Source organism: Brachionichthys hirsutus, chromosome 6 (genome assembly GCF_040956055.1).
Source record: "Brachionichthys hirsutus isolate HB-005 chromosome 6, CSIRO-AGI_Bhir_v1, whole genome shotgun sequence".
NCBI lineage: Eukaryota > Metazoa > Chordata > Actinopteri > Lophiiformes > Brachionichthyidae > Brachionichthys > Brachionichthys hirsutus.
The window spans coordinates 5,088,228-5,102,928 of record NC_090902.1 but is presented as its reverse complement, the minus strand read 5'-3'; the positions used below and the strand labels follow the sequence as shown (position 1 = coordinate 5,102,928).

General features: G+C 46.3%; 2 protein-coding genes across 2 annotated transcripts; one reads left to right on the top strand and one right to left on the bottom strand.

Moving 5' to 3' along the window:
- The first annotated feature begins 464 nt into the window (after window positions 1-464).
- srpx2 (sushi-repeat containing protein X-linked 2) lies at window positions 465-4,914 on the top strand. The gene is made up of 10 exons (XM_068740505.1): window positions 465-510; window positions 1,763-1,840; window positions 2,511-2,702; window positions 2,825-3,001; window positions 3,175-3,298; window positions 3,418-3,539; window positions 3,603-3,782; window positions 3,869-4,002; window positions 4,081-4,202; window positions 4,481-4,914. Exons 1-10 carry the CDS (start codon window positions 465-467, stop codon window positions 4,659-4,661), a joined length of 1,356 nt encoding a protein of 451 aa, XP_068596606.1. The 3' UTR covers window positions 4,662-4,914.
- Window positions 4,915-5,722: 808 nt separating this feature from the next.
- Window positions 5,723-13,525, bottom strand: sytl4 (synaptotagmin-like 4). Its single transcript, XM_068740484.1, has 16 exons — window positions 13,407-13,525; window positions 10,429-10,644; window positions 10,014-10,123; window positions 9,752-9,860; window positions 9,531-9,665; window positions 9,316-9,445; window positions 9,148-9,238; window positions 8,953-9,047; window positions 8,402-8,494; window positions 8,124-8,302; window positions 7,751-7,853; window positions 7,189-7,350; window positions 6,713-6,818; window positions 6,531-6,639; window positions 6,250-6,458; window positions 5,723-6,115 (listed from the first exon to the last, which is right to left on the bottom strand). Exons 1-16 carry the CDS (start codon window positions 13,523-13,525, stop codon window positions 5,973-5,975), a joined length of 2,109 nt encoding a protein of 702 aa, XP_068596585.1. The 3' UTR covers window positions 5,723-5,972.
- Between the last annotated feature and the right edge of the window lie 1,176 nt (window positions 13,526-14,701).

The window sequence follows — 14,701 nt, the reverse complement described above, 5'->3', positions numbered from 1 at the left end:
CAAATCCAGAGGAAATGGAAAATGTAATCACCTCCGTCATTACGCGTCGCCGCTGATGTCATTAATTACAGTCTCATGATCGAGTTAATTTACTGTCATTTGTATCCGATGACAACTTTCACTGTTCGGAGGGGCGTGTCTAATAGAAGTGCTTCTTTTGCGCCGTGGGAGGGAACGCGTAAACTTTGTGGAGTCCAGTTGCGCCACCAAGTGGATCAGCTTCGGGGACGGACATAAAAAGTTCCTGTCTTCACTCGAACCGCGCAGCCCTGCTGGGACGGGACAGCGTTTGGTCCGCATCGAGGATGTTCTGCTGAAGTTTTTGGATTTCTAAGTTGTTAAAGCATCCGCAAACTTTTCTGGATTAAAAAAAAAAAAAATCCTCTTGTGCGCAATTTAGGATCCAAAGCTATCTGCGGAACTTCTTTTCCCCGGTGGGGGCGTCGTTTCTTTCCTTTTCTGATATGCCCCTCAACCGATTGGCTGCCGTGTTGATTTTATACTTCACAGGTGAGTCTAAACAACGCAGGTAGAAATAACTCCGATGTATTTATTATTATTATTATTATTATTTTAAATGCATCTAACTGTCTGAGAGCTCCTCAAACACCCGAAGCTCCTTCCTGCAGCTGGGAACTACTTTCATCTCCAACAATAATAACAAGAGAATCAGATGCAGATGTGAGGAGGAGGAGGATGAAGAATTGGGAATGTAAGCCTCCCAGTGCGCAACAGGCCAGAGTCCAGTCTGAGTGATCCGAATCATTAATTACAGCTCAGCTAATTACTGAAGAGACCCCCCCCCCCCCCTCTGGGACCAAGCGCGCTCAGGTGATGACGTCATTATCTCGCCCTTCTCATTAGAGATGCATGAAGTGGTAAATCTAACAGGCCGCCTGGCTTCCTCTGGCGTGACTCATCCCTGCGACATGGAGGAAGTTACTGTCAGTACTGCGAGTACTGCGAGTACTGCCTCACTAGTAGTCAGGAAGTGGGATTACTAGGATTTTCGAATCTAATTCTAACCTCTAACATCCACTACGAATATGATCACATAGCAACGCCCCAAATCTGAGAGCTCTAAGATGGTAAACTGAACATTTTTCTTTTGAACATATTATAGTTTGTTTGTTTTGCATCTACAGCTGTCATTCAGGAGAGTAAAATTACCCTTCAGAAAAGTGGGGGTGGAAACATGAAGGTCATGCGCTCGAGTAAATACTCTCCTTTCAGTGCTGGAGCTGTTTTAGCTGCATAAGAGTTTTAATTGCTCCATGCATGAAGCTGCCTGTCACCAGTCTGGCTTATACTTCAGCCCTGCAGTGCAGCCCACCAGACTGTGACTAGTTCTCAGTGGGGGGGGGGGGGGGGATATTAGCACCAAGGAGCTGAACATCTGGCTCATTACAGGGAAAGTGCTGAGGGTGTAGGTTCCGTCCCGTCCACACGCACGTTGCTGCACCAAACTGGAGCAGCTTCCAGAGTAGGGAAGTCAGAACGCGGCACGCCGCCGTCGCCGCCACCGTGTCAGAGTGAACTTCATACCGTTATAAACATGAGAATCCGGTGGAGGCTGACGCAGTGGAAAGTTTAGCGCTCGCTTCTAAACATGGAGTCGTTTTCAGGGGAAAGGAAAGGAAGTCATGGAAAACAGATTGCATGGCTGGAGGTCTCTCTCTCTCTCTCTCTCTATAATCGTTTGTGTCCTTGTATTGTTTCCAACGTTGGAGCTTTGACTCTTTGTTTGTTTGTTTGTCTCTAGCTGGTTCCGGGACCACGCCACACGACGCCTATAATGACTTTGCAGAAGAGGATTACGCTTCTCATCTAGATTACAAAGGTGCAAACACACTTTCTTCTATCTTGGTATCCAGGAATAAGAAAGTTTGCAACACGTTTTGTGTTTGATTATTTGTGCGTAAATCTGTTATGTGTCGACCCAATCGGGCACGGGCATGTCCAAGGCTTTTTTTTTTTTTGACTCAGGGGTTTAAAGTTGGGCATTGATTTCACAGGGGATGACATGAAATATGCGCACACACACACACACACACACGCACACACACATTGGATAGCCATTTCTCATGCACTTTACCAGCAATACTGTTCAGCACAGCGCTAAACCAAAACTCCAGTGATCATAGTACCTAAAAACAAACCGGTGGCATGTTTGCACAGCTGAAATAATGAAAGATAGAATTTGAGATGTGCTGTCTTTTCACATTTTTCTAGATTGCATTGTTTTAATCATCTCCATATCTAAATACAACAGATCTTATACGACAAAGTTCCTACACAAGTTCCAGCAGTAAAAAGTTTGCCACATACAAAAGATGAGAACACAAAGCCATGTCTTAGAAGCTTTAATTTAAGGTCCGGCCCCGTCACCAGGCAGCCAACGATACCTCAGGATAATGGGGAGACATTTTATTTTGGGATGGCCACTGTCAGTCGATGATATTTCTTCTATTGTTTGACACAGATTTGGTTTGGTTACTCTTCAAATGCAGATCCAAACTGGTGTCACACTCCGGGCCTGACCAATGGCGAGGTGGCCTGCCACTCTCCTAGAGGCGGGGCCCACCGGAGCACGCTGGGAACCCGCTGCGAGATGAACTGCGATCGGGGCTATCGGCTGCTGGGGAAGGGCTCGATCCTGTGCCTCCCCAACCGCCGCTGGTCTGGGACCGCCTACTGCCGCAGTATGTTGCTTTGAGACGACAGAGTGATCGACCTCATCGATAAACCTTGCATTGATTCTGTGACCCCCCCCCCCCCGACACGCCCAACCCACTTCCTGTCTGATGTGATGATGCTCCTTCAGAGATGCGTTGCCGTGTGCTCGACCTGATCCCTCACGGCAGATACACGTGCACTCACGGCTTCATGGTGGACTCCGTGTGTGAATTCGCATGCGACCCCGGCTATCGCTTTGAGGGGGGGCACTCGCGCATCTGCCATCGTGGGGGCTCGTGGAGCGGCGTGCAGCCCGTCTGCATAGGTACGCACCAATGAATCCCACCCCCTTTGCAACATATTTCCTGCACCTACTGAAATCCGGTCTTGTATTTCTCTCACTCATTTATATTTAGACTCTCCCTAAATGATGTCACCATTCAAGTGAATTTCCTTCCTGCGGAGCCGCCGTTCTAATTTTCCATCTGTTAAATTTAGACACCGATCCTCCAAAGATCAGATGCCCTTCGTCCCGACTCAAGGTCGCCGAGCCTGGAAAGCTCACTGCTGCGGTGAGCTGGGACCCCCCTGCTGCGACAGACACCGCCGATAAATCACTTGAGTAGGGCTCTCCTTTCCTTTTTTCTCGTCGACCTTAAAGAAGGACCACGACAACGCATCTTTTCTTTGTGTGTGTGTGTGTGTGCGTGTGTGTGTGTGTGTGCAAATGTCTCTCTGCAGTGTTATATTAGTCGGCCAGGAGCCAGCGACGGACTTTAATGAGGGAATGAACGTCATCCGATATAAAGTGTACGACCAAGCCAGGAACAGAGCCGCCTGCAAGTTCATCGTACGCGTCGAAGGTTAGCTCACAAATGAAACCGGGCCGGAGACCCCCCATTGACTCGCCGTGGCCCTCTTTGCAGTGAGACGATGCCCGCAGCTATTCCCGCCTCTGCACGGCGACGTCACCTGCTCCTCCGATGGGAATAACTACGGCGCGGTGTGTGAGTTCCACTGCGATGGAGGGTATGAGCGGCGAGGCGTATCTGGCCGTGTCTGTCAGTTCGACCGCAGCTGGGACGGAGACCCCGCCGAGTGTGTTCGTGAGTCTCCGATGGTTCCTGTAGGAAATAGGACGCACACTGTGAGAGGGGGCGTCGACGCAGGCTTGTTCCTTTTGTGCTTGTAGCGATGGAGATCAAATCAGACGTGAAGTCCCTCTCCGCTCTTCTGGATCAGTTCTATAAAAAGAGGAGGCTGCTGGTCATCTCGGCGCCCGACACGTCCGACCCAGACTACCAGTTTCAGAACCTCATGATACAAGTGAGGAAACGTTTAAGTGCTACTGACTTCGTGTGGTTGGTGTGATTAACACAAAAAGAGCTTCCTCCTATCATCCAGAAATCAGACTGCGCGTTAGACCTGCGGCGCGTGACCTTGATCGAGCTCCTGGGCTCCCCGCCCCGGGAGACGGGGCGCATTAAAGGAAATCTGCTCAGCGCCGAAGTCATCGAGGGTCTGAGGTAACCGCGGGATACTACATCTGTGCAGTTCAAGGTTTATCGTTCACTTTGGGGGGGGTTTAACTTCAACATCCATTAACAGAGTGGAGTTGTTTCTCCTCACTCCCTAAAGAAAAAGGAGCCCTAGAAATATCTATCTATCTATCGATCTATCTGTCTGTATATCCGTCTATCTAGCTCACATCAGTAATTTTCACAATTATTAATAAACATTTGGGATAGATTTTTTAAATACAGTATATCAAAGTTATTGATTGTTGATTTGCGTCTCTGTGCAGACGCGTCTTCAGAATCTCCCGCTCCTACTTCAGCATGGTGCTGCTGGACGACCTCGGGGTGGACCGTGAGCGCTTCATAACCCCGGTGGCGTCCGATGAGCTGTCCGCCTTCATCGATAGCTTCATGTTGGATGAGGAGGAAAGAGAGAGGCTGGAGGTCAACGGGGACTTCTGTGAATAATGAATAACCCTCGCTGCGGGGGCTTTTATTGTGAGAGTGTGAGAGTTGTGTCTTAAGCGTGTCAGATTCATACGATCCCTAAATATGTGCTGATCTGGAATGTTTGTGTAATGAGACTTCTAAATTCCTACCAAAAAACTCCATATCAGTGTTAAGAATAGCAGCATAATTACAGGAGGAGATGCGTAGCAGACATATCTGTAAATATGTGGCTATTATAAAGAATATCCAAGCGCTGCAATTACAAATCATTAACGACTACGACTCATTTGTCTTTTTTTTAGACTTGCCTGTTCACAGACCTCAGAATGCTTTCGGAGATAATTTCACACATTAAGAAATCGTATTTTCACAATAATTGCACGCCATACCTCGCAATAAACTCACCACTTTCAAAAAAAAGACAAAGGACAAAAAACAAACATCCAGAGTTTAAAAAAAATCCTCAAGGGAGCAGTTCAAATGTTAAATTTGCAGTATTTTGCTGGATGCAACAGGATATATTTTAACCAGTTAATCGTTGTTACCTGTATCAGTGTAATTCTCTACATATTATATAGAATGACACCTGCATGGTTTTAAATTCCAGAAACATAGTCTGAATTTTAATGACATCATAATGTGTAGATCTATGCTCTTTGCAACGCATCCAGAATTTGGTGACGCTTTGGCACCTTTTCAACAGTTACACCTGTCTGTGGTTTGGGGGGGGGGGGGGGGGGGGGGCATGCATGCATCAGATTAGCCCAACACAAGGACACAGGTGTGAGCAGACGTTTAGCCTGAATCCACTCGTCTTGCAGGCTGGAGCACGTTCTCATTAAATCAGAGGGTGCAGCTGAAGGTCGTCCACAAACACATCCCATATTCCTCCTCCCTCAGGCCGACTTCCTGCATTCCAGGGTCCACCCGGGGGCGCAGACTTCTTAACCCTTTATGTACACGCATTTCAATGAGTGCCCTATAAAGGGTTAAATACATTGAGAAACACTTCTTTGCGATACAGAGTAGACTGTTTTTTTTAACAATTACAAAATATGACTTTAATCATGTATGGCAGAAATAAACGACAAATACATCAAAGCATAGAATATATAGGTAATAAACGCACATTTTTATTACTGTAGCATTTAGACCAGCAGCTTATTTACCTCGCGGTCTCACATCTGTGCAAATTGTAATTAAAGACCACGTTAAAGTCAGAAAGTTATTCCACAATCTGCAGATTAACGTCTCGGACCTCACAGCTCCGCCACATTTCGTTTGGAATGCTTTTTGGGGATTTTTGTGGAGGGTTCTGGCATGTGTTGTTTATTGGTCCGCCTTCATGGTGGAACGCAGTGGAAGAGCGCCCTCTGCCCACGAGTCAGGGTACTGCATCATCTTCTGCCACAAGCTGACTTCCTCTCCCACGGACTCCAACTGCACTTCCTCTTTTCCTATTTTGACAGTGCCTGCAGAGGAGAGAATAACACAATGAGAAATGTTAAAAAATATTCTAACATTCCACTAGAACCAACTCTGAGATGAATTCCTAAAAGTCAGGTGAAGAAAGACGCATATGGGGATTTTATTGGAATCATTTTACCCTTTCCAGAACTGAGCCGGACTCCGCCCAGGAACTCGTTGCTCAGCATGGCCTCTTTGTCCCACACCGTCAGCTCCAGACACATGTCTTTCAGCTGCTCCAGAGACAGCTCCTTGTACACAAATATGTGGTCGTAGTGCGGATTCAAGTTTTTCTTGACGACAGGCGTCTTCTTCTTTGTGGTCTTTCCCTTGGCTGGATACAAGTACCTGTAGAACCACATCCACAGTCAGCCTGAACAGGCCGAAGCCCCTGTGGAATAAAGTAAGATCAACACCAACCCCTTGACGAAGCTATCCAGCGTTCCTCCCACCGTCATCGGCATCAAATTACTCGCTTCTTTAACTAGGATCTGCAGTTCCCCCATTTCACCAGTCTCCGTCTTTTTGCCTGAGGAGAAGGTGGCCACTTTTAGAGAGAGGGAAAATACAACAAGCATGTAGAGAGAACATCTCAGCCTCACCTTTGCTTTTCACGGTTGTTTGATTTTTAGGCGTAATATACTTCAATGAGATGACTAAATCTCCTTTGTACTGGGCAAAAGGTGAGGCGGTCAGGGCAGACGGCGACTATATCAAATTTCAAGAAACACAGGAAGTCAAACAAGAATACGGCAAGCAAGTTAGCAGTATTAATAAGCACACTTTGATCTCACTACTTGAAGACGTCATCAAATTACAAGTTAAATCTAAATTGATTTACGACATGGTGACAAATACAGGACAGTAGAAAACTGAACCACTGACAAAGCTGAATGTTCTCTTAACATTTTTTAATTGGCCTGGTCTATATAAGGTAAATCCATTCATCGCATTATTAGATAAAAGGATACACTTAAATCATTTTGGTGATTAATACCAGATTATTATTTCAAAGAAAACTCCACAGGGGAACGTTACGCAGCGGTAATTGTGTCGAATGAATCGAGATCATCTCTACCTTCCCCATGAGAGCCACGCATTCCACGTACGGGGAATTGAGGTCTCTGCAGTCGAGAGCAATTTCCGCCTCTCCCAGGAAGGCGTTCCGACTGAGGCGACCGTGATGCCAGACGGAGATGAGCACCGAGCGGGTGAAGAGCTTAGAGTGGTTGATGGAGTACTGTTGGGTAAAGAAGACGAGGTAACACAAAATATAAGTACTGATGAGCAAGAAGAAAGCCTTAAAGAATGGTAATCAATCATGGATGGAGGACCAAGACTGATTCAGAATTTAATGGAGGCTGTAAATGTTTGTTCCACCCGCACAATGCCTTGGTAATACATGGCTTCCTTTGGATAATTTCAGGTGCAGCAGTCTTGCTGCATTTAAACTTGATTCTACAGTGGTGGAGGCCAGGAGCAAAAACATCTCTGTTTTTAATCTGCAAAGTCAATATCAATTCAAAGCTCCGCGTAGGCGTGGTCATTATTTGCAGCAGGCATGGCCCTATGTCACTAATCAGGGAGCGCCAAGTCAACGAGATAAGGCCACTCGCTGGGGCGCGGCCAGAAATCATCACCTTAAGCGTCTCTCTGTAGACCGGGTTGAGCGTGTTTCTCTTAATGCTGGTCTTCCTTTTGCTCTGACGAGATTTGTCCGGAAGCAGATAGCATTTGACGTAACTGAAAACACAAAAAACAGAAGTGTCAGCCTTTCTGTCGGGGGAGGGCTCTCCAGTCTCCGGCGTGTGCCTGCCCCCCCCCCCCCCCCCCTTTAAATGCGTTTGCCGTTCACCTTCCTGTAAAATTAAAGTCATCACCTCTGAGTTGAGATTACAGAGGCTGTGCAAACACGACTGCTTATCTACGCCGATCAGAGGCCTGCTAACATCAGGGGTGTGTGCGTGCACGTGTGTGTGTGTGTGCGAGCTATGCAAGAGGTTTCATGTTTACGGGTTGGAACTTTGTCGTGCGGTGTCCCCGCAGGCTAGATCGTGACACTCCTCCACGAAGACCTGGAGGCTCTGGCTCTGCTGGTCGTATCTCATGGAGAAGACGACCGCTCCGGTCACGTCCACGGTGTTGAAGTCTCCCGCCTCGCTGTAAACGCTCATCAGGCTGCCCAGCGTGCTCTGGAGGGAGATTATTATTTACGGGTTTTATCTGAGAGCTGCTCTTCTTTAGAGGGATTGGAGGAGGAATGTGAGCTTTAAGAAATGTCGATACTTTACCTTTGAGCTCTGCAGGCTGGAGGAGCTCGAAGCCATTTTCCTTTTATGAAAGGTAACCAATCTGTCAATATCTTCATCCTCCTCTCTTTCTTCCTGCTGCATTAAATGAAACATTTAGAAGACTGATCGTGATTTTCTTTCAGTCGATATAAGGATCATGCGATTAGCAAATAAAGAAATGACGCAGGCTCCATTTGACAAGGACGGATCTTCTTAATAATTCTACTGAGGACCGACGGAACTCGTTCCGTGGATTAGCAGGACAACCAAAAAAAAGGGATTTAACAAGGAAGTGTTCAGTTATCTGAAAGGGTTAAATGCCAGGGTTTAGGGTTTGCTCTAAAACCAGACGATGGGCTTTGCTCTAGGTTTATTTGGAAAAGCAAATACCCGTAATCCAATTTATACAATAGATTCTATTTGTGTCGTGGATGCTGACAAACAGGATCACAGGAAGAAAACAGAAGTGTATCCCTGCACAAACCACAACAGGCAGACTCCCATTTAAATGGCATTTCATCCATTTCCTTTTCAGAAATGTATTTAATTACCTGAATGTCTAGGCCTGGTGCCGATTTGCACCGATTGCCCATGGAGGCCTTCGACATCTCAGCTCCGTCATACGGCTCCCGCGGCAACACGTACTCTGGATAGAAAAATGCAGACCAGTAGGTAAAGCTGCGGGCAACAAAATGTTTGCGTTTTCATTCTGGAGCAAAAGAAACCAGCACTAAAAAGACACCAACCGTTCGACCTCGTGTCTCGCCTGATGCTCTTCTTGAAGAGTTTATCGACGTCTAAATCCGCGCTCTGGCCGGCCGCTCTCACTTCGTAGGCCTGTAGCGACAGAAAAGAGGACTCTCCGTCAAAAGGAAACGCAGCGCAATGACTTGAGACAAAAACCTGAGTGGTACTTGAACGCATCGCACATTGGCAGCTTCTGCGTTGGCGCCGTCCACGGAAGCCGTATCCGCGTTGAATGGGACGGTCATACTGGAAGCACTGGATCCTGCTGAGCTGTACTGAACGGATCGTCTCGCTCTCCTGTGTGGTGAAACAAATCATTACTAATCGCCAGGTAACTTAACCCAACTTAAAAAAAAGACGACGAGTCCAGGGCCGGGTTCACCTCTGCTGCTCGGGGGTCCCGCGGCCGGAGTCCGTACCGGCTCTGCTGCTGACTACGCTGACGCTTCCCACAGACTCTGCGTCACTGTGTAACGTTTCCCTTGAAGCAGACGATGCAGAATTCATAAGCGGAGGGCTGTCAAAGAAACGCACGACAAGCAGGATGAGAGAATTCAACGTGTCTGAAAACGGAGGAAAACACTGTAAAGAATGACGACGCACTTTTTGTTGCCAGCCGTCTGCTTGGACTTCCTGGCCTGAGGTACGGGAGGAACTTTGTTGAGCTCAGTACTTCTGAGCAGCACTTCACCGGCCGTCTCGCGCCGACTCGCTGCGAGACGGCAGGAAAGGAAAGACACGTTTCGACGCCACTTTGCTGCGGTTCCTACTCACCGATCTGGGATGACGTTAGCGAGGCCCACACTAAAGGCTGTTTAAATGCCTGCTTTAACAGTTGGAACTCACTTGCTCTTCCTCTACTTACACTGAATCCTCTTTCTCAAGGAGATTCTAATGAGGTCATGCGCAGGCACTGCAGAGAACCGGTTGATTCTCTGGTCGTAGAACCAGTCGCCAGTCATTTTCTTCACATTCCTAGAATGCAAAATGAACACTCGTTAAAAAGGCCTGCAGAATTTAAAAGTGTTCAAAAACCTTGCTGCTTAATGCATTGCTGATAGAATCCTCGCATGTAGCGTTAAAGCAGCTTACTGGGAAACATCCATCGTCGCGTGCAGCATGCATTCATCGTACTGACAGATGCTAATGCATATATTATTCATACTATCGAGTAACAAAGCCTAAAGACAAAAGGAGCTTATGATCCAGACACAATACTCGCTAAAACTCAAGAGGGAGTATTTAAAAAAAATAAAAAAATAAAGGAAACGTCCTCTTACGATTCTTTGGCACAGACGCTGCACAGCCAGGATCCTTCGGGGAGGACTGTTCGGCATTTACGGCACACGTGGTGTTTGCACATCTTGCACTGGTTGGAGAAAAAAGTCAGTCGACTGAGGGGTTCCAGGCACCGGCCACAGACGCTCTGACGGTATCGGCCGCTGCCACGTTTAGCTCCTTTCCTCTTCACGTCCAGGAAATCTGTCCTCAACTTCCTGAGACAGTCAAAAGTCAAAACTAAGAGGCTCGTCCTTTGAAGAGACTCTTCAATCATCTATTGGTCATAAATACCATCCCAATGAACAGACTAATCGCCTGCAGATGCGAGTGATTGATTACCAACCAGCCTTCCTTTCCACGGAGATGCGTTCAAGCAAAGAACGTTTCTAATTGCACGTTTCCAAAACAAATATCACGAATCCAAATGTCTGAGCAGCAACTTAAGTCGTGGATTTTCATTTTGTCGACAGTAATTCTTATGGTGGCATTTTGGGCTCTCTCATCATCTGCCTCCGTGATTGAGGCAAACGATGAGGATCAGTTTTCCAAAATCACACGGAATAGTGAGACCGACATTACTGTGCAAATTACATTTAGTTTCGTTTACTGCATCACACAAACATCCCGGTAACGGAAGTAAATCTTATAAAGAGATGTGTCAGACTTCTGCAGAATGACTGCATTCCATACTATCCTTTAATCACCGTGCCTAATGTGCAACGCAAGAACCTCTATGTTAAGATACAGAGATATTGTTTATCTATGGTCATCTGCATGGCCCGCAATGTAAATTTACCTAGCAACAAAAGGGCTGGGTATTGTTTGAGTTTCTTATATTGGTGCCATACAGATACTTGGGTGATACTAGTACTCTATTATTATTTCTTTTCCATCACCTTAGTTTATTTTCCCTCATTTAGCAGTTATTTTAAAACCTTAAATTTATCCAGGTGTGAAGTCTCACTAAAATGTTCTAAGAGAAACCTGGTGAAGAGAGTCAGCCGTTGTAAGATAACGGCCATAAAGCAAATATAACAATTAAACACAGGAAATAACACACAGGTCAGAAAATAGAAACATCCAAACAACCCGGCTTTGATGTGTCCAGTGAGACAGGCAGGTTGATAGCTGCCTCCAATCAGAGAGGAGTTTATTGAAATGCACAGACGTTAGGAAAAGTTTGTATCAATATGTTCCAGGCCTGAAAATGACCGACATTTCATGAAGGTAATTCTAGAGGTAAGAATAAACTACTATGAGGGGAACATATAAACCATTGGAGCATGGAAAGAGCAGCGAGGCGTCATGAATGTTGAAACATACGTGAAAGTAAATGTTGAAGTAAATGCACCACAGGGTAGACCGCGTGCGGCGCTTTGCACGCCTGCCTATAACATTGATTTACATATTTATGAGAGGCAGCACAAACACAGAACCGGTGCTCGGAAATGAGCCGATTCCAGCGGGGGATCGTTCAAATGTAAACTCTGTTAGTTTGTCTGAAATAGCAAGCAACTTGTTCCGACATTCCTACACCGCCAAGTCTGTAACATTTAAGAAGACGGCGAGGACGTTTCCGTGGGCAACGAGAGTCAAACAGGAACAAGTGATGGAAGGCGAAGCATCCTGCCTTATCAGATAGTAAACTCATTTCCACCAACCGATTTCACACATCCTACCAAAATGTTCGACGCTTCGGAGAGGAAACGATAAGCTTCGGGGCTTTCTGACTACAACCGCGTTTGTGTTTGTGTTTGTGTTGCAGAGTGGACTCGCTCTTTAAGGATGTCACTCTGCACTTTCTGACGTGAGCAAGTTCTCAGAGCGGCGAGTAACGTCTTAAAGTTAGCATCCATCTACGTCCCAATTTAAAGAAAGAATTATAATTCACATATTTTAGTACCATTACAATGAAGACCACTAATGTTTCTCTGCTTAGTATACAGAGCCTGACTAACAGCAGAAACTGACCCATAGTTTTATTTAAAACTTAATTCTCAGGAAGCGATTTCACTAATATGAACAGGGTTGATATTGAACGCTGCTGCATTATGACTTCATTGTGCAGAATTCCTTCCTGCAGGGATGCAGGGAGTGCTTGTGCTTAAGAAAGAAACCATTATAATTCTAGTTGAACATTTAATTTATCCGTTTTTACCTCCGTCGAGGAGGTTATATTTGCCGGCATTTGTCTGTCTGTTTGCAGGATTACGGAAAAACTGCTGAATGGATCTTGATGAAAAAAAAATCTGAAGATGGGGTTTGTTCTAATTTAGAGCTCATACAATTTTAAGAGCGATCCGGATACCAGTCAGGATATATATATATAAAAAAGAAAAGAAAATCCCATTAACTTATAATGGAGGCTTTAAAAAAAACCCATCATATCTTGTAAAATACGCGTTCAATTCACTCTCCAAAAATCACAGTCATGAAGGGGTCCGATATGAGCCATCATGCAAAATGTCTTCTGGATCTGATCCAGAATGAGGTCATTTAACATTTTAACATTAAAACTCCATTTATGGATTCAAAGAAATCGGTTAAAATTACACAAACTCTGATTCACTTTTAATTTTCATGGTTGGTGTATAAAGACACCAGGAACAATCCAGAACCTTTTGGTGATGATCCAGATCACCATGTGGACGGTGTAAACCAGAGGGGAATGAGCTGCTTGGCGGAGGTCTGCGCTCTCCCTCACACCCTCTGAGGTGTGAGGGAGCGGGATGAACGCGTTGGATTTGGGCCTACCGTTAGGGTAGGCCCAAATCCAACGCGTTCATCCCGTTCCCACGTTGGATGTTAATGTCATCGCGTTCATCCCGTTCCCACGCTGGATGTTAATGTCATGAAAACCTCCCCTCTCTGGGGGAGGTCACAGTGAACTAAAGGATCATTTAGCCAATACCTAAATGATTAATGATTATCAGTATCATATGTCTAATGACGAATGAAAGATGCTCGCTCTCCTCACCGAACTCGCTGCTCCTCCGCCAGCCTCAGCTCCTCGTCTCGCCGAAGCACCTCCAGGATCAGCTCCTGCTCGCCGTCCGACAGGAAGCCGAGGTTGATCGTCTCCACGGCGTGGGGCATGGCGGCGTTCACCGAAGACCCTTTATTAAGGGTATAACTGCCTCGGCTCAGCTCGGCCGCTCACCCATGGAGGTCGTCTGAAGGGGAACACGAGATTAGGACAGAGATGGAGCGTAAAAAAAAAACAACCCCAACCAGAGACGTCTGCGTCTCTCCTGCTGGCCTCCAAGCAGTGGAAAGAAGATCAGTCAAAATGACTGGCCCTCGGCAATCTAAAAAAAGAAAAGCAACTAAAAAGCAAACATGTCCTTACATTCCGTGACAGGAATTAATCTGCAGCTCCAGAAAACAAGCTTTCGGGCCGGACGCGCGACTTTCCCATGATGTGACGAACGACTAACCAGGATGCGGGAGGCTTTTTAAAGTCCCACGGGGATCCTTGTGCCCTGCTGAAAGTTTGTTTTGAACCGGTGGAGGTAAAAGCAACAAGAAGGCGGCTGTTATCGAGGGTCCCCACCCTCTAAAGATACAGAGAGCTGGGTGGAGATCATTTGTTTTAGCGCAGCATCACGTTTATCACCGCCCATGTTCCCATGTGAAACTCTAGACGGTCATTTCACCGCCACAAAGGGAATTCAGTGGAGAGGAAAATCAGGGGGGGGGGGGGGACAGGCAGTCCAAAACAAGATAATAATCCTCTTTTTCCTCGTTGTTTGAATGCCTGAAGGTAAATAACCAAACAGGCGTTTAGTAAGAGAGAGAGCGCTAACCTGATAACATGAGAGAGAGAGAGAGAGAGAGAGAGAGAGAGAGAGAGAGAGAGAGAGCGCACTAACCGGAATAACGCACATTTTCAATGAAGCGGAATTAGTCTAACAATAATAAATACTTTTATCGATTTAATAATAGATAATAAATAAAAGCCGCTGAATGACTTTACAGAATTTATTTTATTTAATTTACGCAGAATATAAACCTAACCTTGTGACACACCTGCAGATCCAGAAGGACAGGAAACATAAGAAGCTCCGGCAGCCTCACCTCCACCTTCCTCCTGAAAGCTTCGCTGCGAAGTGCGGGAGCGTCTCCAGAAAACGACGCCGCGACGCGCCGGAGGGTTTACCGGAGGGTTTACCGGAAGGCTTACCGGGACGCGCTTGTCCGTCGCAGCCTCTGGATTAAAGCCCTTTAAACAGAATCACACGCACCTGTTGTGAAAAGGCGAACTCCTCCGCT

Excerpts from the sequence above, each read along its gene's own strand:
- sytl4 (XM_068740484.1), bottom strand. The coding sequence starts at position 13,525 with ATGCCCCACGCCGTGGAGACGATCAACCTCGGCTTCCTGTCGGACGGC. Across the intron at positions 8,495-8,952 it reads CACCAGGCCTAGACATTCAG|GAAGAAAGAGAGGAGGATGA; the intron begins GTAATTAAATAC and ends TTAATGCAGCAG. Across the intron at positions 6,116-6,249 it reads CCGGCTCAGTTCTGGAAAGG|GCACTGTCAAAATAGGAAAA; the intron begins GTAAAATGATTC and ends TCTCCTCTGCAG.
- srpx2 (XM_068740505.1), top strand. The coding sequence starts at position 465 with ATGCCCCTCAACCGATTGGCTGCCGTGTTGATTTTATACTTCACAG. Across the intron at positions 511-1,762 it reads GTTGATTTTATACTTCACAG|CTGGTTCCGGGACCACGCCA; the intron begins GTGAGTCTAAAC and ends GTTTGTCTCTAG. Across the intron at positions 4,203-4,480 it reads GAAGTCATCGAGGGTCTGAG|ACGCGTCTTCAGAATCTCCC; the intron begins GTAACCGCGGGA and ends GTCTCTGTGCAG.